Source organism: Pelophylax lessonae (genome assembly GCF_965119305.1).
Source record: "Pelophylax lessonae genome assembly, chromosome: 8".
Taxonomy (NCBI): domain Eukaryota; kingdom Metazoa; phylum Chordata; class Amphibia; order Anura; family Ranidae; genus Pelophylax; species Pelophylax lessonae.
The window spans coordinates 226,650,783-226,678,120 of NC_138775.1; the positions used below are offsets into that span (position 1 = coordinate 226,650,783).

The following is a 27,338-nucleotide window of genomic DNA, read 5'->3' on the forward strand; positions in this document are numbered from 1 at the left end:
AGCCCCTAATGACCAGGCCATCGGATCAGAGCGCCAGGACCAGTCATCACCAGGTAGGCCAGACACTGCTTGATGGCTTATTTTAGGCCTGGTTCACAGAGTCTGTACTGACTGACTATAGAATAATGTGCAAAAGTGAACCAAAGTCCCTAAATTCAGCAATGAAATTGAAGTGAGGTAATAATTTAAGTTTAATAATTGAATACCGTGATAATACCGTATACCGTGATAAAACCCTAATCAATTAATCGCAGCATGGAAATCTGATATCGTCACATGCCTAGTAGGTCCTGTGCCAGCAAGGTCCAAAATTGTGAGGTGAACAGGAAAAATATACGATAAAACATACAATAAAATTACATAAATAAAAACCCATAGATAAAGGGTACATGAGTATGAATAATATGAACAATAATGGGTAAATATTGGATACATTTTTAAATATAAAAGAGAGAATAAATGAGTGAAAATTTATGAAACTAGATCGTAAAATATGAATGTAAAGTGCATATTAGACTGTAAAGGGGATATGGGGATATAGTGAAAAACTGAATGAATGCGTAATGGGGGGGGGGGGGGGTGGTAGTGTAATATAAAGTGAAGGGAAGCTGGTGTAACAAATGGAAGATATGGGAAGATGATACGACCGGACATGATCGTATATAGAGGGATCCAAAAGGTGTAAAGGTGTGTGTTGTGAATAAAAAATAATGATTATTAAAAATGAATATGAAATATATAGGTGAATATATAATGAGCAGAAAAGGGGGGGGTGTGTATATTAAATATATATATATATATATATAAATATAAATAGCATAAGAGGATTAGGTAGGAGAGTGATAATATGTCAGAAAAAGACTAAGTGAACGTATTCAGGTCATATATAAATATTGAATAATGATCCAAGGTATGGGAGGAACGAGATGTTTAATAGACAATGTGCCTTGTACATAGTAAATAAGATAATGTAATAAAATGTGATAAAAATATATATATTAAAAATATATATATCATAAAGGAGGAGAGGGAAGAGGGATAATGGATGGGGTAGATCTAAAAGTTGGAGATGAAGCAGTTGAGATCAATGTTTAAGTTTAACCACCTAAGCTGCAGAGTATTTAATCTATAAATCCAGGCCGTTTCGTTTCTGGAGATCTTGATTTTCTTGTTTTCCCCTCTCCAGTGGCCTTTGATGGAATCAATCCCATAAAAAGTAAGTATACAGGTCCCTCTCAAAAAATTAGCATATTGTGATAAAGTTCATTATTTTCTGTAATGTACTGATAAACATTAGACTTTCATATATTTTAGATTCTGTTAAGGTGCTGGGTGTAACCTGGCGACAGAGATAGGCCCCGATGTCCGCTAGAGGGCGGAGCTTGGATGGAACCCCCAAGGTAAGTGACACAGGCTAGCCTGAGGTGCGGAGTCTAGTATCCACCGGTTTTCGCCAGAGCCTCTAGTGGTGAGGATGGAGTTCGCTGCGTGTGGATACCAGGTCGCGGTCCTCAGGGTCGCCCCACCAAGGGTGAACCGATCAAGGTCCGAAGGCGGGTAAACAGACAAGGGAGATCCGAGAGAATGGTCAAACAAGCCGGGGTCAGGACGGGCAGCAGACAAGCAGAGTCAGGAACAAGCCAAAAGGTCAACAGGAAATCAGCAGCAAACAGGTCACAGGTTCAGGAACAGCGGCAGGAGCTGAAGACAAGACAGCACTGAACCTGTGTGCTGATCCAGCTTAAATAGAGCTCTTTCTAGATGAGAGGGATGGAGCCGGAATAGCCTGTGAGTCTTAACTCATCATCTGCCAGAGCCTTCCGGACAGGTTCATTACACACAACTGAAGTAGTGCAAGCCTTTTATTGTTTTAATATTGATGATTTTGGCATACAGCTCATGAAAAACCAAAATTCCTATCTCAAAAAATTAGCATATTTCATCCGACCAATAAAAAAAAAAGTGTTTTTAATACAAAAAAAGTCAACCTTCAAATAATTACGTTCAGTTATGCACTCAATGCTTGGTTGGGAATCCTTTTGCAGAAATGACTGCTTCAATGCGGCGTGGCATGGAGGCAATCAGCCTGTGGCACTGCTGAGGTGTTATGGAGGCCGAGGATGCTTCGATAGCGGCCTTGAGCTCATCCAGAGTGTTGGGTCTTGCGTCTCTCTTCACAACATCCCACAGATTCTCTATGGGGTTCAGGTCAGGAGAGTTGGCAGGCCAATTGAGCACAGTAATACCATGGTCAGTAAACCATTTACCAGTGGTTTTGGCACTGTGAGCAGGTGCCAGGTCGTGCTGAAAAATGAAATCTTCATCTCCATAAAGCTTTTCAGCAGATGGAAGCATGAAGTGCTCCAAAATCTCCTGATAGCTAGCTGCATTGACCCTGCCCTTGATAAAACACAGTGGACCAACACCAGCAGCTGACATGGCACCCCAGACCATCACTGACTGTGGGTACTTGACACTGGACTTCAGGCATTTTGGCATTTCCCTCTCCTCAGTCTTCCTCCAGACTCTGGCAGCTTGATTTCCGAATGACATGCAAAATTTGCTTTCATCCGAAAAAAGTACTTTGGACCACTGAGCAATAGTCCAGCGCTGCTTCTCTGTAGCCCAGGTCAGGCGCTTCTGCCACTGTTTCTGGATCAAAAGTGGCTTGACCTGGGGAATGCGGCACCTGTAGCCCATTTCCTGCACACGCCTGTACACGGTGGCTCTAGATGTTTCTACTCCAGACTCAGTCCACTGCTTCCGCAGGTCCCCCAAGGTCTGGAATCGGTCCTTCTCCACAATCTTCCTCAGGGTCCGGTCACCTCTTCTCGTTGTGCAGCGTTTTCTGCCACACTTTTTCCTTCCCACAGACTTCCCACTGAGGTGCCTTGATACAGCACTCTGGGAACAGCCTATTTGTTCAGAAATTTATTTCTGTGTCTTACCCTCTTGCTTGAGGGTGTCAATGATGGCCTTCTGGACAGCAGTCAGGTCGGCAGTCTTACCCATGATTGCGGTTTTGAGTAATGAACCAGGCTGGGAGTTTTTAAAAGCCTCAGGAATCTTTTGCAGGTGTTTAGAGTTAATTAGTTGATTCAGATGATTAGGTTAATAGCTTGTTTAGAGAACCTTTTCATGATATGCTAATTTTTTGAGATAGGAATTTTGGTTTTTCATGAGCGGTATGCCAAAATCATCAATATTAAAACAATAAAAGGCTTGCACTACTTCAGTTGTGTGTAATGAATCTAAAATATATGAAAGTCTAATGTTTATGTTTATCAGTACATTACAGAAAATAATGAACTTTATCACAATATGCTAATTTTTTTAGAGGGACCTGTACTAGGGTTTCTATTGTGGGATTCTGCAAAATGTCTGGAGAGGCTATGTTCAGGGAACCCCTTTCTAATATTGTTTATGTGTTCCCGAATTCTGATAAATAAAGCTCTGGTGGTCCTACCAACATATTGGAGTCGGCAAGGACATTCAATCGCATAAGTGACGTGGGTAGTCTGGCATGTTATCAGTTTTTTAATTTGGAATTCCTCTCCACTACATCTGGATCTAAATTTTGTAACTCTTCTTGGCTGGTTCCTAATGGTTCTTCACAGTAGGCACGGATTACATCTTACAAAGCGCTTAGCATCAGGGAACATATTTACATAAATACAAAGCGATCCCCTACTGAGGAAGTGGAGCGTCTGATTGACAGGTGGCGTAACGCGTATAGGGGGCGGAGTCTTCACCGGCAACCCGGAAGCTTACAGCTAGTTTGCTGCTCTATAATTGCGGTTTCCATGCACTATCAGTAGTGCCTGTACATGTGAGTTTTTTACTATTTTTTGTCCTAAATAAAAACCCCTGTTCATACTGAGAGCATTAGATCCTGTGCCTTTTATTTTTTATGTGATATCCATGATGAGATCCGTGTCCCTATGTTTGGCTATCTTCGGGCAGCAGTGTGTCTACTGAGAGGCTGTGAGAGAGCCTGCTAATCCCTGCTGGTGATTATTTGCTTATTTTGACCTTGTGGTGAAACACAGGTCAAAACTTCAGGTGAGAGGCCAATTATCTTAGGTGTTGGTGGTGGAAGACACACAGATTCACTTGTAAAACACTGGCTGGATTATCGTCATCAAGCCAATTTTGCACCAATTCTAGCATAAGACCACTGGACTCTTTGGATCTATCAATTATTTATATATTATATGCATTTGATTCATTACAAGCACTTTATTTCCATTATAGCACCTTAATATTGCACAGTTATTTGTACTATGGCACTTTAATACTGCACAAATTTATGTATTATAGCACCTTAATATTGCATAGATACATGTGCTTTTATTTTTACATATCACTGAATGCAGTTTATTAGCACTGTACCGTTGTTTTGGAACATATTTACATGTTTGGGTGGATGAATGACATTGTGGACTAGACAGTTGCGTAAAGGAGCCCCCCTATAGATAAATCTGTGTTTAGAAGGTAAAAGTTTAGATAAAGATTTGTCAGATTTAAGTATAGGCCAATATCTCTTGATAACACATTCAGTATGTCTGAATCCTTTGTGAAATCCGGTGATAAAGGCTAAGTCATCATGGGTGCGTTGATTGGTGTTTGATTTATATAAAAGGTTATCTCTGTTCAGTTCCTTTACTTGGTTCTTAGTTATGAGGAGTTTCCGCCTATCATATCCTTTTTCTTCAAATCTCTGTATCTAGACATGTGCTTGCGATTTGTAGTCCTCCATGTTATCGCAGTTCCTCCTTAGTCTAATACGTTGGCCATTTGAGATATTTTCTTTCCATCTCGGAGGGTGGCAGCTTGATATGGGTATATATCCATTCCAATACATGGGTTTGAAAAAAGTTTTGCTCCTTAGGTGGTTGTTGTCTCTGTAGATCTGCAAGTCCAAGTAACTGATCTGTTACTAACTCCAATCCCCTGTAAATTTGATACCATATTGATTATTAAGTTCATAAAAGAAGCCTTGTAGCGATTCCTCTGATGCTTCCCATAGGATGATGATGTCATCGATGTATCGTTTGTAAAAAGACAATTGTGGTCTATTTTGTGCATAAACGAGTTCTTCTTCTAGCATGTCCATAAACAAATTAGCAACGCTAGGTGCATAGCGAGTTACTACCCATGGTGAGCTTCAGGCCTTCAAGTATAAAATGGATCTGCACCCGTTTTAAATTTGTTCTCTCGCGCAGAGCCTTACATACACCTTTCAAACCATCTTCTTGTCTGATGCTGGTATATAAGGAGTTAGCATCAATGGTTGCTAGAATACAGTGATCAGAAATATTGATGTTTCTCATTGTCTTTCTTTCCCTTTCTTCATATGGTTATTCAATTTCTTACTGTATAGTTTAATAGGATTCCCCCGAAGTTTCTCATATGTGCCTTCTACCTGTAGTAGATTGGACATCTCCTGTTCAATCTTTTTTCTTTAAAATAACTAGGCCCCCTCCCTTGTCTGCTGATTTCCGCTTTCGTTCATTGACGGACACAGCTCCAGAATCTTGACCATTGGGACGTCCCAAAGCAAAGTGTCAAACAGGAGGGGTGGGAAAAAAACAGCAGAAAAAAAAATTCCAAAAAGGCTAAACCTAGCCAACCAGGCAACATGGAGCTCAACCAGGAACAACTGGAGCTCACCTGAAAAAAACACACACCCTCAAAGAGGACTAATTCTCTCAAACAGCGGCCTGCAAAATGCTGTGGCCAAAAGCAGCATCCGCAGATGCCAGCACATCTGTTGTATAAAATATTGTGAAAGTGTGCACAAACGACCAGGTGGCCGCCTTGCCAACCAGCACCACTGATGCCTGATAGCGGAAGGCACAGGAGGCACTATACGCCCATGTAGAATGTGCCGTAACAGAGAACGGAGGAACCTGATCCTTGATGGAATAGGCCTGCACCACCGCCCGTCTTGTCCATCTGGAAATGATCGTGGCAGACGTGACCAAATCTTTGTGAGGTGCATGCGTAAGGACAAATAGTAAGGCTGATTTCCTAAATGACTCAGTTGCTGCAGGTATACCCGATTGCCCGACCCACATCCAGGGAGTGCAAGGCAATCTCCTTAGGATGTTCAGGCTTAGAACACAGGGAAAGCCAACACAATGTCTTCATTCAGATGGAAACCAGAAACAACCTTAGGAAGGAACGACTGACAAGGGTGAAGCACCACTTTATCTCTGTGAACCACCAGGTAAGGTGAGCAACAAGACAACGCCGCCAGCTCAGACACCCTTAGTGCAGAAATAATAGCCACCAAGAAGGCTACCTTCTGGGACAATTTAAGCAAAGGTAGCTCGCAAATATTTCCGAAAAGCGGGTACTGGAGAACAGACAGCACCCCATTTAAAAAGGAAAAATGCTAGGACCAGAGATCCCAGCAAGCAACTTGGTCCTTACTCCTGACTAGCCAGAAAAAACTGAATGCCTATAGCAGGAAGTGGGAGTATACCCCCCTGGGACTGCCCCAGAGGCGTGGTAAAGCTTTTTCCTGCCTAGTGTCCTACACCTGTAGGGAGCAGCATAACCCAATGGTCAAGAGGATTCTGGAGCGGTGTCAGTCAATGAACGAAAGATAAAATGTGTTTTAATTATTTTATCTTGTGGGGGCCTGGACAGCATTGCATCAGCAATTTGCAGACCACTGATGCCATGCAGGTCTCCTACACACTGTCAGTGTATAGACTTACCGGTACATGCTATACAGGTAAGCCAATACTAATTGACAGGAAGAGTCAATGAACTGTCACAGCATCATGGTAGTTCATTGAGAACTACAAGCTGACAGCAGCTAAGGATGTTGGGGCTTGTAGTTGAATGACACGACCTTGTGGGGGGAACTTTCAAATAGGGGCAGCTAGTACATGGGGCAGCGGCTGCAACAAAGGTGAACTTATTCTTTAAAGTGGTTCTAAATTCAGTCAAACCCTACGAGGGAGGGGGGGAGGCGTGGCTGAGCCACACTGTGTGTATGAACTTGCACAGCGCAGCTAAGAAGGGCACCAGCAGGTGTGCCCCCATAGCACATGGCTTGCTATGGGGGCACAAACAGGAGAGGAGGAGCAGACAGCAACGTCGAGACACTCCAGAAGAAAAGGTAAGCAGCGGCTCTGTGCAATATTCTTGCACAGAGCGGGTAAATAGAACATTTTTATTTTAGAGAAAAAAATATGAGCCCTTAATATCACTTTAAGTTCAAGAATGGGGGAAAAAAATATATATATATATATATATATATATATATATATATATATATATATATATATATATATAAATACACATATACATATATATATATATATATATATATCAGCAGGTGAAAGGGGTTTCTTTTCACATGAAAAGACACCTGCATAACTATTAGGCCCTGTTCACACCTGAACTTGAGCTCCTAAAACGCTCATCTCAGAAGTCTCAAAACGCCCAACAAGCAAAAATCCATTCATTTCAATGGCCCCTGTTCACATATCAGTGTTTTGTCGCCTGAAGCTCAAAAAAGTACATGAGCTTCTTTTTTTGGCAGATTTCAAGCGTTTTTGTTAGATGTCAATGCCTGCCTCTAAACACTTGAAAAAAATGCCAGAAAAAAACGATACGCTCAGGTGTGAATGGAGCCTTAGTGCTCAGGTAATCCTTTGTCCCAAATGAGTCCAGTAATAAATGTTTATTTATGAAACAGATATTACAGAATGTCATTTTAAAATTGTGTAATCGTAAAATATTAAATAAAAACAGACCAAGAACAATGTCCAAAAACAAAACCGAAATGGAAAATTTTAGTACAGAGTTCACACAGCTGCACATTATTGATTTCTGGACACATTTAGGCAGTTAATCGGATATCCATCCAGAAATCGGCTCTGGCTATAGAGAAAGCATTTCTTCACACCTGAAAGGACTGCAAAACTTGTGATGTCACCTACTACACAGCTGTTCCTTGTTATAGTTGACTATTAATACGAGCCTCTATCACCTTTCTGGTCATTTTCCTGCAATTCTTTCCCCTGGTCACTCATTCCTCAGCAATTTACTTCTCACATGACGCCTACCGCCAGAAGACATTTTATCAGACACTTCCCATCTATTGCTATTATTTTTGGTAGTTGTAATCTTCAGAGACATATCCCTTTACCCTGTTCTCAAACCAAGCTGCTGTCACCACTCGCAGCCCACTGCAAATATTAACTATCATACTTCACATACTTTGTGGAACCCACAAGCTTGTAACATGTTATTTCTAATCCCTTATGTCTTCCAACCCACTAGGAGATATAGAAGCCCATTTTACATGGCAGACACCATGTACATATCTGCCATGGTTTGCTAAAGCACAGCCCCATTCACCATTCCTGGAGGGTATTTCATGGATAGAGTAATAACATTACATTTCAACCACAAAACACAACATGGTTGTCATTGACAATTCTAAGAAGTGTGAAGTCTGACTGAGTTTGATTTTGCCTACTGCTTTGTTGTAGCTCACAGCACAACTGAAGAGAAGATTCTGTTACTAAAAAAATAGATTGTTTTGGAGTTACCATAAAATCCATTTCTCTGATGTTCACTGACCGACACAGCTCCTGATGGCCATAACTATTGGGTTATACTGCCCCCGACAGGAGTAGGACACTAGGCAGAAAAAGAATCTGGCTACACCTATGGGCGGTACCAAGGGGTATACTCCCTCTCTCTGCTATAGTTACTCAGTTTTGTTACAAGCAGTGTCAGAAAAATTACAACTCCACAGAGGGGTGGGTGCTGTGTCCGTCAATGAACGAGAGAAATATATTTTATGGTAAGTCAAAAATCCAATTTTCTCTTTCGTTCATTGATGGACACAGCTCCTGATCTTCATAACCATTGGGACGTCCCAAAGCAGCGTTAACCATGAGGGGTGGAAACAGCAAAAAAATTCCCAAGGCTAAACAGTAGCCAACCAGGCAACAGAATCTCAACCAAAACAACTGGAACCCACCTGAAAAAAACAATACACACTCAAAAAGCATCAGGTCTCTAAACAGAAGCCTGCAAAACTTTGCGGCCAAAAGAAGCATCTGCAGATGCCAACACATCCCCTTTATAGAACTTTGTGAAAGTGTGCAGCGAAGATCAGGCGGCTGCCTTGCAAACCTGCGTCGCTGACGCCTGATGACAGAAGGCCCAAAAGCCACTAATGCCCAAGTAGAGTGCACTTTGACAGGGAAAGGAGAAATCTGACCCCTGATGAAATAGGCCTGAATAACTGTCTGTCTGATCCATTCGCAGAGGAAGCGGACAACACTTACCAAGGCCCATCCGTGAGCACAAATAGGGAGTCTGACTTCCTAAAAGACTCCGTAGCTGCAAGGTACACCCTAATTGCCCAGACCACATCCAAGGCAATTTCCTTCGGATGTTTTGGCCTAGGACACAGGGAAGGCAACTCAATGTCTAACTTCACATGAAAATCAGAGACAAACTTTGGGAGGGACGATGGACAGGGGTGAAGAACCACCTAATCTCTGAATCATCAAGTAAGGTGAACGACAGGATGATGCCGCCAGTTCAGATACCCTGCGCGCAAAGGTGATAGCCACTAAAAAAGCTACCTTCTAAGACAGCGTAAGCAAGGGAATCTCCTGAAGGTTCTCAAAGGTAGGCTTCTTAAAGAGGTTGTAAACCCAAAAATGTTTTTTTTCTTTTTTTCAACCTGAAAGAGAAACACATAATGAGCTAGTATGCATCGCATACTAGCTCATTATGAAATACTTACCTTAGAAAGAGCCCCCGCCGTGCCGCCCGCTTACCTCTATGACGGGCGACATGTTCAGTCGCCCGTCTTCTGGGATCGCGGCATCCGGCCATCTGATTGGCCGGAGCCGCGGTGACGTCACTCCCGCGCACGCGTGCGGGAGCAGACAGTCACGGCACGGGGCTCTGAAGGAACGGCACCAGCGGCCATTCCTTCAGAGCGCATGCGCCAGTGATGTCACTGGCTGCATGCAAGGTAAATATCTCCTAAACTGTACATGTTTAGGAGATATTTACAGTACCTATAGGTAAGCCTTATCATAGGCTTACCTATAGGTAAAAGTTGCAGAGGAGGGTTTACTTCCTCTTGAAGGGCCGAAAGCACCAATTTGAGGTCCCAAGGCAGCAACAGAGACCGCACTGGAGGAACCAAATGTCGGACACCCTGACGCACCAGGGAGAGAGTGGCCAAGGGTCGTTGGAAGAAGACCGCCAAAGTCGATACCTAGCCCTTGATGGTACTTAAGGCCAATTTCTGTTTAAGGAAGGTCTAGATTAGAGCCAAAGAGAAGGCACGAGGATGAACCTCAAGAGACTCACACCACGCAATGTACTTTTTCCAGGTACGATGGTAGATCTTAGAAATAGATTTCCTAGCTTTTAACAGGGTTGGAATCACCGACTCAGATAAACCTCTAAACCCTCAGCACCTGGTGTTTAACAGCCAAGCTGTCAAAGCCAGCGACTGTAAAGCAGGATGGAAGATTGGTCCTTGGGATCCTGTGGATCCTGCGTAGAAGTCTTGGCAGAAGCTTGAGAGGAGGGAAGGTGTAAATCAGACGATACGAGCGATACTGACCCCACGTGGCCACCAGCGCCTCTGTGGCGACCACCAGAAGACCCAGTGACTGAGCTACAAACCTCTGCACCTTTCTCTTGAGCCGAGATGCCAACAAATCCAACTCGGGGTTTCCCCACTGGAGACACAACTGATGAAACAACTGGATGAAGGGACCACTCTCCTTGTTGCAACGCCTGCCGATTTGAGGTAATCCGTGTTTCCAGATTGAGGTAATCCGCCTGCCAGTTTTCCACCCTGTGAATGTGTACGGTGGAGGGGGCTGAAAAACTGTCCTGCCCACCTTAGAATGCCGGCTACCTCCAGAGCCGCCAGGACACTTTTTGTGCCCCATTGGTGATTGACATAAGCCACGGCCATGGCATTGTCTGATTGAATGCGCACTGGACATCACTAAAGACGATCAGACCAATGGTCCAGGCATAGGCTGATCAGTCGGAGTTCCAAGACATTGATCGGTAGTCTGGACTCTTCCAGGGTCCAGATCCTCGGAGCAGAATTTATGGACGCCTCCCCAGCCGGACAGGCTGGCATCCGTGGTGACCACTGTCCAATACAAGGGGAGGAAAGATTTGCCCAGCCGAAGCGCCGGACAGCAAAGCCACCATATAAGGGACTCCTTCATTCCCCGGCTAAGCCGGATAGGATTGCCCAGATACTGCGGAGTCTTGTCCCATTTGGCCAGAATCTCCCTTTTCAGGGACCTCGTATGGAACTGTGCAAACGGAACCGCCTCGAAGATTTACACCTTTAGGCCCGGTACCCGCATGCAAGTCAGGAGGGATGACCATCTGCTGGACAGCAGGAGACGAATCACAGCCTGCACTTTCTGGAGTTTGTCCAGAGGAAGGAGCACTCCGGCTAAGGCCGAGTCCAGAGTCAGACCCAGATAGTCCAGCTTTGTGGATGGAACAAGAGCAGACTTCCGAAAATTCAGAATCCAGCTCAACTCCACCAGAGCAGTAGGAGACTCTGCTCACAGAAGGAGGTCATCCAAGTAGCCCAGTACTGCGATCCTCCGTTGGCGTAACAATGCTAGCACCGGGGCTAACACTTTTGCGAAGAAACGAGGAGCAGAGGCAAGACCAAAGGGTAACCCCCACAAACTGATAATGCTCTTCTCCCACGTCAAAGCAGATGAAGGGCTGTGACTGGCACATATTGGAATGTGAAGGTAAGCATCCTTAATATCGATAGGAGGCAAGAAAATCCAGCTGATGCAGGGATGCCACCACCATGCGAATGGACTACATCCTTAACTTCTGCACCCGCACAAAGCAGTTCAGAGTCTTGAGGTCCAGGATTGGATGCACCTTGCCTTCCTTTCTGGGAACTGTAAAGAGGTTTGAGTAAAACCCTGAAAATGTTCCGAAGTCGGAACCTAGACAATCATCCCTTGAAGCAACAGGTCTTGTACTGCCCCAAACAGACCCTGTAAACGGTCCGGGGAGATGCGCAAGTTGGAAGGAAAGAACCTTGCTGGGGGACAAGAGTGAAACTCGATCTTGTACCTTGACCGAATGACTTTGTGGACCCATTTGTCTTGTACCAGGGAAGTCCATGGGTCCAGAAACCAACAAAGTCGTCCCCCCACCCCCGATATGGGTGAGGGCGCACCTTCATGTAGAAGGAGCCTTGTCCTCGGGTCTGGAAAAGCCAATCTTAGCTTGCCAGACAAGGTTCTTTTGGATCCACCAGAGGAGGTCCTGAAAGGCTTCTAGACCTTGTCAGTCAATCCTGAGGGATGAAAAACCTTATGAGCCGAGGAGGAAGGCCCACCTCTATGATGGGGTTCCTTGCCCTTAGGAGCCTGCGGAAGAAAAGTACTCTTTCCCCTGAGAGACCTTTAATGATGAATTGGGAGGGGAGATCAGTCCAGGCCTTTTTAGGAGTCTGGTCCGCAGACCAGCATTTAAGCCGAAACAAGCCGAAGGACCACTGCCAAAACAGAGAGCTTGAGCCACTAGGGGAGCCGCATCCAAAGAGGCAACACAGAAACTGCAGCCCCTGGACCAGCTCGTCCACCAGCTCAGCAAAGGCTGGGGGGGAGCTGTTCTCCCTCCAGGTCACAGCATGGAAGCTTAGCCCACTCGGTCAGAGTTTGCAACACCAGGGCAATGGTGAATACCGGCCTCAGTGCTGAACCAGCCAGAGTGTACATATTGCGGGCCACAGCCACCACCTTCCTGTCAGCCGAATCCTTAAACCGGAGTCATGGTTGCCTTGTTCAATCTGGAAACCGGAGGGTCCACCACTTGAGAATAAGGGACTCCTCCTAGAAAAATTGCTTAGGGACCCCAAGGGGACGCTTTGGTTTTATCCACTCTTTAGCGACAATTCTGTCAAAATAGAAGGGGAAAGGAAATACCTTTGCTGCTCTGGATGGCTTGTGAGTGCCAAAGGGAACCTGCGCCTCCGTCGCAGCTGCGTACTCCATCTTCAAGGTCTCATGCACAGATACAATCAGTGCTTCCACCAGCACCTTTTCGTGCACGGTTGGAGTTGTGGAGGAATCACCCTCACTATCTGAGGATTCCGGGCACGTGGTCGCAGACCCAGCAGGGTGACCCACGTCTGCGACGGCTGATGTAGATTCAGGGTCTGATGAGACAGATGAGGCAGGGGAAGGCGGGGGGCACTTTTTGCTAGCCTGTCGTGCGAAAATCACCTCCACCTGGGAGACAAAGGACTCCGGGCCTGAATGTCAGTGCATCCATGGATGGTTGGGACCCTGAAGGCGCCGCAGCCTCAGAGAGGGAATCAGGTAGGGGGATGTGCTCCAAAGACTCATTGTGTCACCAGGGGGACCCCACAAAAAGTGTAAAACACTGCAAAGGGACAACCCGCATCATGCTGGCAGCACCACCAGGTTGCCAGGCACAAAGCACCATGTGATCCTCAGCAGAGAATGAGAGAACCCCACCAGACTCACCAACCAGAACAGGTACCTGCAACCAACCAGGATCTGCACTCCACGTGTGGCAATCAGGAAGTGGAAAGATCCAGGAGCCAGCACCAGAGGATGAGGAGGAGCTCCAACTGCCGAAATTGCTGCCACAGGGCTCCACTGTCATGGCCGCCGCTATATTTAATAGTAAACTACCGCAAAATGACCACTGGACTACACAAACATGGCCGCCGTGCATAGAAACACACAGGCTACAGAAAAATGGCAGCACCACAAAGCTCCCAAAGACCCAAGAGGGATCCCTAGGCTTGCTTGGGTAGGGCGGGGGGGGCCCTGGCAGGAGCCCCCCACTAAGTACAACCCCCCCCGCACATCCAATCGTCCAGTCGCCTGCGGCGCACCCCCATCACCACCATAGCCCGCACCACAGGAGGTCAACCAGACCATCCACATAGCTCCAGCATAAGTGGAAGGGGGACAGATGAAAGGGGGGTGTCTGACTGAAAGGAGGGGAACCCAGGGGTCCGAACCACCTAAGACAAAGGCCCACGTCCCCCCCAAAATCCTCCAGGGGGAGCGAGCTACTCACCATACCAGGAACCAGGTGGGCACCGCTCCAGACCGAACCCCTCGCCATCGCAATGGGGAGCTGTCAGCCAGGAGGAATGCTGTGACTTGGGCCATGACCTGGTCGCATACGAGACGTTTAACTCTGAGGCCAGACCCCGCCCAGTGGGGCTATGTCGTGGCCAAACTAGCGCGGAGCTGAGGTCTGCGCACGCTTGCTGGCTGGAATGGGGTGACCATTGGATCTAGACTGTCCAGTCCATCGCCCAGTCCAGCTATTGATTGTAGATTGCACCAGAAAAAAAACAGAAGAAAAAATTTCCATCTAAAAAGAAAAAATTTGCCGGACCAGATATCCCAGCAAGGAACTAGGTCCTTTCTACTGACTACTCAGAAAAATTAGTAACTATAGTAGAAGGGGACATACCCCCTGGGACTGTCCATAGGCGTAGCCAGATTCTTTTTCTGCCTAGTGTCCAACTCCTGTAGAGGGCAGTATAACCCATTGGTTATGAAGATCAGGAGCTGTGAACGAAAGAAATTCCATTTTTAGGCTGGCCATAGACTGTTCAAATTCGAACCATGTATGGGCAGGCTGAATGTACCCAAGTTGATCGATCAACCTGGGTACAACCAGCCTGACAGATTTTACATGCAATTATCGCTAGTGGCTGTTCTAACCACTAGCAATAATCACTGTGCACTGGCTCTGTGGGAGGGATTCCCCTGTCAACACTGTCCATGGTTGCAGGAAAGAAATTCACACTGTCTATAGCCAGCTTTATTCACACTCTGTCATCCGCAGCTCTGCTCTCTCCCTACCCCCACCTGTCAGCTCCTGCGGATATTTATTCAGATTTGGTGCAATGCTTGCTTTTACTTTCTGCAATAATTCAATGCCCATCCTTTTTGTATGCCAAGTTTGCATATTATTGTGCATAAACAGAGCCCTAAAAGTGCAAAGGTGGTGGTGTTATGCTCATTCCATACTAGGTAATACATATAAATCAAGAGCATAATCTCGTTTTTCTAAATGTGTGGCTAGCATAACTTGCAAAAATACTATGAAGGAATAAATGCAGCATATCATAGGGTATATACAAAACACCATCCAGACAGTACAGATGGTACCGAGAGAAGTAAAATACTACTTACTGCCCATGTCTTAGTTAGTCGGAAGATGGGAGCACTCTGTAACCCAGATACCACGGCCATTAACGCATGAAGGTTGTTCAGCTCATAGAGTTTCTGCAGATTTATTAAAAACAAATCAATTGTCAAAAGCAACAGATGATCAAAAATGTTATACAGCAACCATTTTTCGGTTTTCAACTTCACTAACAATCTTTAACAAGGTCTTAAACAAGGTTGCCTAAATAAAAAAAAAATATATTTTCAAGTAATTATTACTAGGGCTGAACGATAGTCGATATGATATCGACTATCGTTCTGTGGCCGTAGGCGATATTCATATCGCCGAGGTCACGATATTTGCATAGGCAGGGGGAGGGACTTGGAGGACACTCAGACTTCCATGTTAGGCAGGGGGAGAAGTCGGGACGCTTCAGCGGTGAGCATACACTGACTCACTCGTGAACTGCAACCCGCCCCACACGTTCAGTGAGTCTCACTCTCCGCCCTAGTTTTCTCAATGGCACATTCAGGGAGCCAATCACGCCGTGATTAGCTGCACAGCTAACCAATCACGCGTGCCTGCACACCTGATTGGTTCCGCTGTGCCGCTACTCACGGCGTGATTGGCTCTCTGAATGTGCCATTGAGAAAACTAGGGCGGAGAGTGAGACTCACTGAACGTGTGGGGCTGGCTGCAGTGCACTAGTGAGTAAATGTATGTGGCTGTGCTGTGATCCTTTCCCAACTCCTAGCTCCAGCCTCCTACAACCACCACTATCTAATCTGATCGAGATAAGAAGAGGTACTTTATAAGAATTGATGTCTTTGGCTTAACCCTACAGCTGCTGGGAAGCCTGCAATTAATGTTACGGCCAAGTAGTATAACCAAAACAAAAAATTTACAATGAACTTTTATGCCGTAATCTACTTATGTGAGCAGAGAAAGAAGCCATACGTTTTTTGTTAAAAGAAAAACACAGATCCAGACGGGATGGCTTTATAGTGTGTAGAATGACATATTAGCTAAGTCTTATAATACCACTGGATCAGCCATAGCGCCCCTCCGCCTTGCTGACATGTCACTAATTGATTTTACCATATTAATCCTGACCTGCCCAGTGCCCTGTATCTGCAATTAAAATTTAGAAGGCTGCCTGCATCCTTCCTGATTTCCATTCCCAGAATCCTTCCCAATCCCTACAGTGTCAGTAATGGCGCTTTTCCACTGCATGGAACCGTACCGGTTCGGCCCGCTTTTGTGCTTTTCCACTGCGGTACCGCATGGTATAGGGTCGGAACGGTTCGGTACGGTACGGTATAGGTTTGCTTTTCCACTGCATGGAACCGAACGGTACGGTACGGCTCTGAAAAAACAGTACCTACTCGATTGTGGTTCCAACAGGTACCAAACTGGTACCATATCCCACAATCCTTTGCATGCAGTCACTACTAGCCACTGATTGGTCAGAGAATCCCACCCACCCAGTTGTTATCCCACCCACTTAACTTTAGTACTACTTTAGTGGAAAAGCAAACCTATACCGTACCGTACCGAACCGTTCCTACACTATACCATGCGGTACCGCAGTGGAAAAGCAAACCGGGCCAAGCAGGGCCGAGCCGGTACTAGCCGGTACTTGCAGTGGAAAAGTGCCATAAGATTAACCCTATGGTAGAAGGCTGCAGTGTGCACTGAATCCCATTCCCTACAGTAACATACATTATGGTCAGAAAGGCTGGATTGACGGGTCCCTCAATATCGCAATATATATAATTGAAAAAAAATATCGCAATATATTTTTTTTCCAATATCGTGCAGGCCTAATTATTACTCATATTTTAAAAGGGCAAAGGCTCTTCTTGATCGGTTATTAATAGATGGAGCTTTAACAGAATGTTGGATTCCCTTCTCTGGGAAGATAACAGTCCAAGAACTAGAACCTTTTAGGAAAAAAGTCAGCAGTGGTAAGCCATCATATTTGTAGCTTCATTTGGGTTAACGGTAATAAACCTTTTTTCTTTAATTAAAAAAAAAAGAAATCCCAGGGGCTATACTCCCTCTCTCTGCTACAGTCACTAAGTTTTGTTACAAGCAGTGTCATGAGAATAGCAACTCCACAGAGGGGTGGGTGCTGTGTCCATCAATGAACATAAGAGAAATGGGTTTTACATTAAGTCAAAAATCAAATTTTCATTCATTGACAGAGAGCTCCTGATATTTATAACCATTGGGACGTCCAAAAGCAGTGTTAAACATGAGGGGTGGGAACATCATAATTCCCAAGGCTAAACATTAGCTAACCAGGCAACAGGAGATAACCAAAAAACTGGAGCCCACCTGAAAAAAACAATACACCCTCAAAGAGGATCAGGTCCTCTTAAACAGCAGCCTGCAAAACCTTGTGGCTAAAAGAAGCATCTGCAGATGCCAACACATCTACTTTAGAAAAATCTTTGTAAAATTGTGTACCGACGATCAGGTGGCCGCCTTGCAAACCTGCGTCACTGACACCTAATGATGGAAAGCCAAGGAGGCACTAAGAGCCCTAGTAAAGTGCGCCTTGACAGTGAAAGAAGGAAACTAACCCCTGATGGAATAGGTCTGAACCACCGTCAGTCTGATTCATCTGGAAATGGTCACAGAGGAAGCTGACAGCCTTTGGAAGGGACGACAGACAGGGGCGAAGAACCATCTTATCTCTGTGAATCACCAGGTAAGGTGGACAGGATAACGCCGCCAGTTCAGACACCCTGCGCGCAGAGGTGAGAGCCACTAAAAAGACCACGACCTGGGACAGCTTAACAAAGGGAATCTCCCCACTATTTTCAAAGGGAGGCTTCTGTAGAGCTTAAAGCACCAAATTAGGATCCCAAGGCGGCAACGGAGGCCGCACTGGAGGAACCAAATGTCGGACACCCTAAAGCAGGGGTTCTCAAACTACGGCCCGCATCCGGTCCGCCAGGGTCCTGAACCCGGCCCCCCGGCAATTGCAGAACTAGGAGTTGGGCCGCGGGGCAGGGTGGTGATTTCCACGGCCGCTGTCTGCTGACATTTTATTTTATTTTTTCCTGTGTGCAGGAAATCAGCTGCAGCGGCCGCCAATTGGCTGTTTTACTGCCGCGCTGCATTCTGGGAGTTGTAGTCCCGACCACGCTCAAGTTCCTTGTGGCGGTGGCTGTGGAGAACTGAGCAGGGGTGTGTGCAGCAGGAAACTACAACTCCCGGTGTTCCGTGAGGTGGGGCACACAGCGCAGCGTGGCATACAACCGAGCTCGCCGCTGGATGGTTGCAACAGTGCAGCCTGAAGTTTTTAGAAAGGGTGCAGGCAGCTTACTTTGCACTGGAGGCAGGGAGCGCCAGCCTGCCAGGGGATGCATGTGACTGGCTTGGGCTGGGCACTTGCTGCAGCTTGAAGTGGTCATCACCCCGAGGAGGCCGAGCAAGGACCTGCTGAGCGGTCATCGGCATCGCTGAGGTGAGACACCCTGACACCCCACATCCCATCTCACCCCCCCACATACACCCCATTTACCCTGCCCCAGTGCCCTGCCCACCCAGTAACCTCAAAACAGGAAATAGCCCCCAACACTGTCTGGCTGTCAGGTCCTGTGCTGACTATGGCCTGTGGGTCCTGCTGGCCATGGCCTGTGGGTCCTGCTGGCCATGGCCTGTGGGTCCTGCTGGCCATGGCCTGTGGGTCCTGCTGGCCATGGCCTGTGGGTCCTGCTGGCCATGGCCTGTGGGTCCTGCTGGCCATGGCCTGTGGGTCCTGCTGGCCATGGCCTGTGGGTCCTGCTGGCCATGGCCTGTGGGTCCTGCTGGCCATGGCCTGTGGGTCCTGCTGGCCATGGCCTGTGGGTCCTGCTGGCCATGGCCTGTGGGTCCTGCTGGCCATGGCCTGTGGGTCCTGCTGGCCATGGCCTGTGGGTCCTGCTGGATGCTGGCCATGGCCTGTTGGTCCTGCTGGATGCTGGCCATGGCCTGTTGGTCCTGCTGGATGCTGGCCATGGCCTGTTGGTCCTGCTGGATGCTGGCCATGGCCTGCTGGATGCTGGCCATGGCCTGCTGGATGCTGGCCATGGCCTGCTGGTCCTGCTGAATGCTGGCCATGGTGGCCTATGAGTCCTTCTGGCCACTGAGTCCTGCAGGTCCTGCTGGGAGCTGGCCATGGCCTAAGGGTCCTGATGGCCACTGAGTCCTGCTGGCCTGCAGGTCCTGCTGGGAGCTGGCCATGGCCAGTTTCCAGCAGGACCTACAGGCCAGCAGGACCCACAGGCCATGGCTAGCTCCCAGCAAAACTTACAGGCCAGTGGCCTGCAGGACCAACAGCGATGGGCACTGGTGAGGCTGCATTGATGGGCACTGATGAGGCTGAGCTATTGGGCACTTGTCAGGCTGCACTGATGGGCACTGGTGAAGCTCCATTGATGGACACTGATCAAGCTGCATTGATGGACACTGCTGAGGCTGCATTGATGAGCACTAATGAGGCTGCTCTGATGGGCACTGGTGACGCTGCATTGATCCTGGGTTCATGCTGGCACTTGAAGTCCATTAATTTTGGGAGGTATGAACTTCCTAAAAGTGAAGGACTGCAAGTTCCAGCATGAACCCCTCTGAGCGGAGGACGTGACAATCCCTCCTAACTAGTGAAGGACTACAAGTCCCAACATGACCCCTGAAATCTAAGAATGTGACCCCCACCCAAAAGTGAAGGACTACTAGTCCCAGTATGAGCCCCTCAGAGCTGAGGACATGACAGCCCCCCAACTAGTGAAGGGCTATAAGTCCCAGCATGAGCCCCAGAGATTTAAGAATGTGACCCCTTAGAGCTTGTGGGTTCATGCTGGAACTTGTAGTCATTCACTAGTTGGGGGGGTGTCAGGTCTTCAGCTCTGAAGGGTTCATACAGAGACTTGTCTGCACTGCTTGCACTTTAGTTCCTGAGGCTATGGTTTTAAATAATTGTACTGTTTTTTGTGCAATACAAATAAAATATGTGCATAGGAATTTGTTCATATTTTTTTCACACTATAGTCTGGCCCCCAACAGCGTCTGTGGGACAGTGAACTGGCCCCCTGTTTAAAAAGTTTGAGGACCCCTGCCCTAAAGAAAGGTACGCACTAGGGAGTATGTGGCCAAAGGTCATTGGAATTAGACCTCCAAAGCCGACACCTGGCCCTTGATGGTACTCAAGGCAAATTTCTGTTTAAACCCCCCCCCCCCCCCCCCCGTTAAAGGAAGGTCAAGACCTGAGCCACCGAGAAGGAGTGAGGAAGAACCCCAAGAGACTCACACCACGCAGTGTACGTCTTCCATGTATGATGGTAGATCTTCCTAGAGGTAGATTTCCTAGCTTTCAACAGTGTAGGAATCACTGACTCCGATAAACCCCTATCCTTCAGCACCCGGCATTCAACAGCCAAGCCGTTAAAGCCAGCGACTGTAAAGCAGGATAGAAGATCGGTCCTTGGGACAGCAGATCCTCCCTGAGAGGAAGCTTCCAAGGAAAGTCGGCAACCAGCCGCACCAGATCAGCGTACCAAGCCTGGTGAGGCCAGACCGGACCCACTAAAATGACCAGAATCCCTTCTGCCTCGATCCTGCGTAAAAGTCTTGACAGAAGCTTGAGAGGGAAAGCGTAAATCAGACGATACTGACCCCACTAGGCCACCAGCACGTCTGTGGCATCCACCAGAGGATCCCTTGACCAAGCCACAAACCTCTTCACCTTTCTGTTGAGCCAAAACGCCAACAGATCCACCTCAGGGGTGCCCCACCGGAGACACAGCTGATGAAACCTCCAGATGAAGGAACCACTCCCTGTGGTCCATCGCCTGCCGACTGATGTAATCCGCCTGCCAATTTTCCACCCCGGCAATGTGTAAGGCGGAGGGGCTTGAATGAACTGTTCTGCCCACCTTAGAAAGCCGGCTACCTCCAGAGCCACCAAGACACTACTTGTGCCCCATTGGGGATTGACACAAGCCAGGGCCGTGATTGAATGCGCACTTGACAACCCAGAAGAGCATCCGTCCAATGAGCCAGACACAGTCTGATCACTCGGAGTTCCAAGACATTGATCGGGAATCTGGACTCCTCCAGCGTCCAGATCCCCTGAGCAGAATTCTTGCCGAGGACGCCTCCCCAGCCGGACAGGCTGGCATTCGGGGTGACCACTGTCCAATTCAAGGGGAGGAAGGATTTGCCCAGCCAAAGCGCCGGACAGCAAAGCCATCATATAAGGGAATCCTTCATTCCCCGGCTCAGCCGGATAGGACTGTCCAGAGACTGCGGAGTCTTATTTGGCCAGAATCTCCCTTTGCAGGGACCTTGTATGGAACTGTGCAAATGGAACTGCCTCAAAAAGGTAGACATCAGGCCCAGCACCCGCATGCAGGTCTGGAGGAATGACCATTTGTTAGACAGCAGGAGACGAATTGCAGCCTGCAATTTTTGGAGTTTGTCCAGAGGAAGGAGCACCCTGACTAAGGCCGAGTCCAGAGTAAGGCCCAGATAGTCCAGCTTTGTGGATGAAACCCGAGTAAACTTTTGAAAATTCAGAATCCAGCCGAATGCCCGCAGAGTTTGTATTGTGATCTCCAGATTCTCCACCAGAGCAGAGGGAGACTCCACTCGCAGAAGGACCGCGATCCCCCGTTGGCATAGCAAAGTTAGCACCTGGGCTAACATTTTTGTGAAGACCCAAAGAGCAGATGAGAGCCAAAAGGGTAACGCCACAAACTGATAATGCTTCTCTCCTGCAACAAAGCAGAGAAAATGCTGGCGACTTGCACATATTGGTATGTGAAGGTAGGCATCTTTGATCCTTAGATGATAGAGGCGAGGAAATCCCCAACGTAGGGCTGTCCCCACTGTTTGAATGGACTCCATTCTAAATTTCTGTACCCACATAAGGCAGTTTAGCGCCTTGAGGTCCAGGATTGGACGCACTTTGCCTTCCTTCCTGGGAATGATGAACAGGTTTGGGTAAAAACCCTGAAAACGTTCTGAGGACGAAACCGGGACAATCTCCCCTTGAAAGAACAGGTCTTGTACTGCCCCAAACAGGCCCTGTAAAGAGTCTGGGGGATAGGTGCAAGATGGAAGGAAAAAAATCTTGCCAGGGGGGCCAGAGTGAAACTCGATCTTGTAGCCGGATTGAATGACCCACTTGTCTTGCACCGGGAAGTCCACGGGTCCGGAAACAAGCAGAGACATCCCCCCACCCTCGATACGGGTGAGGGCGCAACTTTATGCAGAAGGAGCCTTGTCCCCAGGTCTGGAGAAGCCCGATTTTGGCTTGCAAGACCAGGTTCGTTTGGATCCTCCAGAAGAGGTCATGAAAGGCTTCGAGCCCTGGTCAGTCGATCCTGAGGGATGAAAAAAACTTATCAGCCGAGGAGGAAGGCCCACGTCTATGACGAGGTTCCTTGCCCTTAGTAGCTTGCGGAAGAAAAATACTTCTTCCCCCCTGTGAGACCTTTAATGATGTTATCCAGGGTAGCTCCAAACAGGCGATTTCCTTAAAAAGGAAGATCAGTCAAGGCCTTTTTTGAAGTCTTAGCCACAGACCAGCACTTGAGCTAAAAAACACGCTAAAAGATCACTGCCAAAACAGAGATGCATCACAGATAAACTGCAGCCCCTGGACCAGCTGGTCTGCAAGCTCAGCAAAGGCAGGGAGGAGGTGTTTCCCCTCTAGGTCATGGTGCAGGAGCTTAGCTCACTCAGAGTTTGCAACACTAGGGCAATGGTAAATACTGGCTTCCATACAGAGTGTACATAGTGCGGGCCAAAGCCTCCGCCTTCCTGTCAGCCAGATCCCTAAAGGGTAGGGACTCTTAAACTGCAATCATGGTTGCTTTGTTTAATCTGCAAACCGGAAGGTCCGGCACCAGTGGCACAGTCCACTTCTTAAGAAGGGACTCCTCATAGGGGTAAAACCTAGCGCTTAAAGACCCCACTCTTTAGCGACAATTCTGTCAAAATAGGCAGGGAAAGGAAATACCTTTGCTGCTTTGGATGGCTCGTAAGGGCCAAAAGGCAGCTGCGCCTCCTTTGCAGCTTTAGCTGCGACCTTTATTTTTAGGGTCTCACGCATAGCTAGAATTAGTGCATCCACCAGCGCCTTTTCGCACATGGTCGCAGACGTGGAGCAATCATCCTCACTATCAGAGGATTCCAGGCGCATGGTTGCAGACCCAGCAGGGTGACCCATGTTGGCGGCCGAATTAGGATCGGATAAGACAGATTCAGGATCGGATAAGACAGATGAGGCAGGGGAAGGTGGGGGGCACTTTTTGCTAGCCAGTCAGTGCATGGATGGATGGATGGATGGTTGGGACCCGGAAGGCCCGAAGCCTCAGAGAGGGGGATCAGGTGCGGAAATGTGCACCTAAGACTCTAAGTCACCCCCCAAGAAATTGGTAGCCGGACTACACAAACATAGCCGCCATGTATAGAAACACACAAGCTACAACAAAATGGCAGCACCACGAGGCTCACAGGGACCCAGGAGGGAGACCAGGCCCTCAAGGACAGATCAGGCAGGACAGGGGACCCTGGCAGGAGCCCCCACCAGGTACAACCCCCTTTGCACAATTGATCGACCAGTCACCAGGGGAACACCCACTGGCCCACATTGCCAGTTAGCGCCCTGCCCCATCCCAGGAAAGTGGCCAGACCACCCAAATAGCCCCAGCGTGGAGGGGGGCAGGATGAGAGACTTGGCAAGGGGGGGTGCCTGCAGGAAGGTGGGAAACACGGGGGTCCAACCATCCCAAGAAGGAGCCCCCATCCACCCCAAAATCCTCCAGTGGGAGAGGGGGGCAGTTACCATACCAGGGGGGCACCGCTCCAGACAGAACCCCTCTTCATCGAAATGGGGGGCTGTCGGCCAGGAGGAAAGCGGAGACTCGGGCCAAGATCCGGTGGTGTGCGACCTCGCGGCGTGTTTAACTTACAGGCCAGCCCCCGTCCATTAGGTTTATGTTGCGGCCGACCTAGCGCGGAGCAGAGGTCTGCGCTCGCTTGCTGGCCAGACAGGGGTGACCACTGAATCTAGATTATCCAACCCGTCGCCCAGTCCGGCTGCCGATTGTAGATTTCACAGTAAAAAAAATCCAGGAGAAAAAAATGTTATATCTAAAAAAATTTTGCCAGGACCAAAGATCCCAAGCAAGGAAATAGGTCCTTACTCCTGACTAGGCATAAAAAAAAAAACTGAGTGGCTATAGCAGAGAGAGGGCGTATACCCCCTGGGACTCCCCATGGGTGAAGCCAAAATTCTTTTCTGCCTAATGTCCTACTCCTGTAGGAGCAATATAACCCAATAGTTATGAATACCAGGAGCTGTGTTCATCAATGAACAAAAGAGAAAAAAGTGTTCATAAGTATTGCATAAAAAAATAAATAAATAAATAAAAACAGGCACATGCATGCCCAGAGATTTTTTCCACTTATACACACACAAACTTCACGAGTGCATAGGTGTACTAGCAAAAGCTAAATGCACAGTTCAGCCACTGCTGCATAAAGTCTGAAAGAGTCAGAATGGCGGCACTTCCAACATTCTGCGCAAGCATTAAGGAGTTTTTGCCAACAGGCAGGGCTTATCCCACTCATATGGAGGGAAAAGAAACACCATTTCTAATGGCTGAGCAGAGGTATGTAATTTGCTGGGGATCCTGGAATGCACAGAGGGTTTTGTAGGGAATAAAAGTAGGGGGTCTGTGTCTAAGGTAGGGATAATCCGATTATCGGCAAGGCTGATATATCGGGGGCCGATATGCACTTTCCCCAATAAATCGGTATCGGCCCCGGAACTGGCCAATATTGCAGATATTTTTGTGGTCATTCTGCCTTCTTAGGCTGCCTCCCTCGCCTTGACAGCCTCATCTGGAGTCGGGACTAGTCTTGCGGGAGTATATCAGAGCCATACACCCACCCACAGCAGCCCAGTGCCAGCCAGCCAGCCACATTGACATGCCCTGTACCAGCCAGCCACCTACAGGCACTGTACCAGTGAGACAGCCACCCACCCACCGACAGGGTGCCAGCCAGCCACCCACCGACAGGGTGCCAGCCAGCCAGCCACCCACCGACAGGGTGCCAGCCAGCCAGCCACCCACCGACAGGGTGCCAGCCAGCCACCCACCGACAGGGTGCCAGCCAGCCACCCACCCACCGACAGGGTGCCAGCCAGCCACCCACCGACAGGGTGCCAGCCAGCCACCCACCCACCGACAGGGTGCCAGCCACCGACAGGGTGCAAGCCAGCCACCCACCGACAGGGTGCAAGCCACCCACCACAGGGTGCCAGGCAAGCCACCCACCACAGGGTGCCAGCAAGCCAGCCACCCACCACAGGGTGCCAGCAAGCCAGCCACCCACCACAGGGTGCCAGCAAGCCAGCCACCCACCACAGGGTGCCAGCAAGCCAGCCACCAACCACAGGGTGCCAGCAAGCCAGCCACCAACCACAGGGTGCCAGACAGCCAGCCACCACAGGCTGCCAGCAAGCCACCCATTAAGCATCAAACAAAAATTAACCATGTTCAGTAGAAGGATTTGTGGAAAAAATTGTCTATTTTTCAAAACTTTAAATGTACAAAATATCGGCCAATACCGATACGTTGTGACCAAAATATCAGTATAGGCCCTGAAAAAACCATATTGGTCTATCCCTAGTCTACGGGCTTTTGCATTCCCATAAAAGTCTATAATAATGTAAATCCAGCTTGATGAATATCAAAGACAGACCAGAAGTAGGTCAACTCCAGGTCTGTAAATGACCTTACAAACATCCAATGTCAAACTGATGCCACAGACACAAGTCAAAACCGGTCATCACATGCCCTAAATTTTACCCAGTACCTACAACTAAGAAATTAGCTATGTAGTTTTCTCCTTTAAGTGGCTGTAAACCCTTCGACATGAAATATGAACAATGATTATCCATTTATAATGTGTAAAGACACAGGTTTTCCTGACACCAGGAAGTAAAAAGTTGACAGGGAGAGAGCTCCAGCATACAGCCTGTGATTGACTCCGCTCTGTTCCTGTGTGAAGGGTAATATGTCCCTTCCTTCCAGTCGGCTCTCAACTCTCCTCACTGAGCTCTACATAGCATAACTTGAGCTCCCCGCCCCATGCTTCATTAAAAGAAAAGCTGTATAAATTCTGCACTTTAAAAAGAAGCCTGCAGATAAACAGTTATACCTTTTTTGGGAGGATTTCAGGAAAGGGGGGGGGGGGGCGTGACATAACAGAGGTGAAACCCGGGGGTCCATCCATCCTAGGGAGGGGCCCAAGTCCACCCCAAAACCCACCAGGGGAGAGAAGGGAACGATTGCTCACCAAACCTGGAACAGGCGGGCGCCATCTCCTGACAGAACCCCTTCTCCACCGAAGTGGTGGGGCTGTCAGCAAATAGGAACGCTGCGACTTGAGCCTAGCCCTGGTCGTGTGCGAACTGGCAAGACATTTAACTCGCAGGCCCAGTCCCCGTCCGGTAGGACTATGTCAAGCTGGAGTCTGCGCACGCACTCGCTGGCCGCCTGGTGTGACCACTGGATCTATATATCCAGCCCCTCGCCCAGATCCGGCTTAGTTGCTTGTAGATCTCACACGAAAAAAATCCAGAGAAAAAAAACTAACTAGAAAAAACTTTTTGCTAGGACCACAGATCCCAGCAAGGAACTAGGTCCTTACTCCTGACTAGGCAGATTAAAGCGGACATCCTATAGCAGAGAGACGGTATACCCCCTGGGGCTGCCCATAGGCAGAACTTTTTTTTTCTGCCTAGTGACCTACTCCTGTAGGGGGCAATATAACCATACTGTTAATGAAGAACAGAGACTGCGTCCGTCAATGAACGATAGAGAAACTTACTTTTTGCTTCAGAGGTTGAACGTAGAAGGGATTTTGGATTTTTTATGATTAAAGTGCACTTATCCTTTAATGGAGTCAGAAGGCTCTTTGCAAATCCCAAAGTTGGAGATGGGCCTATTTACATTCTGTTGTGGATGCACATTGCAAAGCCTTTTTACAAATGCCTCCTTTTTTATAGTGCCCCAGAGTTCCTGGATTCACAGTGT

At 48.0% G+C, this 27,338-nt stretch overlaps 1 protein-coding gene across 4 annotated transcripts in view; it reads right to left on the bottom strand.

Annotated features, from left to right (window-relative positions):
* Positions 1 to 27,338, bottom strand: part of RALGPS2 (Ral GEF with PH domain and SH3 binding motif 2) — a 360,414-nt gene that overhangs the window by 239,743 nt on the left and 93,333 nt on the right. For all 4 annotated transcript variants that reach the window (XM_082265240.1, XM_082265239.1, XM_082265238.1 and 1 more), the window contains exon 6: positions 15,258 to 15,350. In XM_082265240.1, the coding sequence (XP_082121366.1) occupies positions 15,258 to 15,350 (93 nt within the window). The remainder of the gene's footprint in view (positions 1 to 15,257; positions 15,351 to 27,338) is intronic.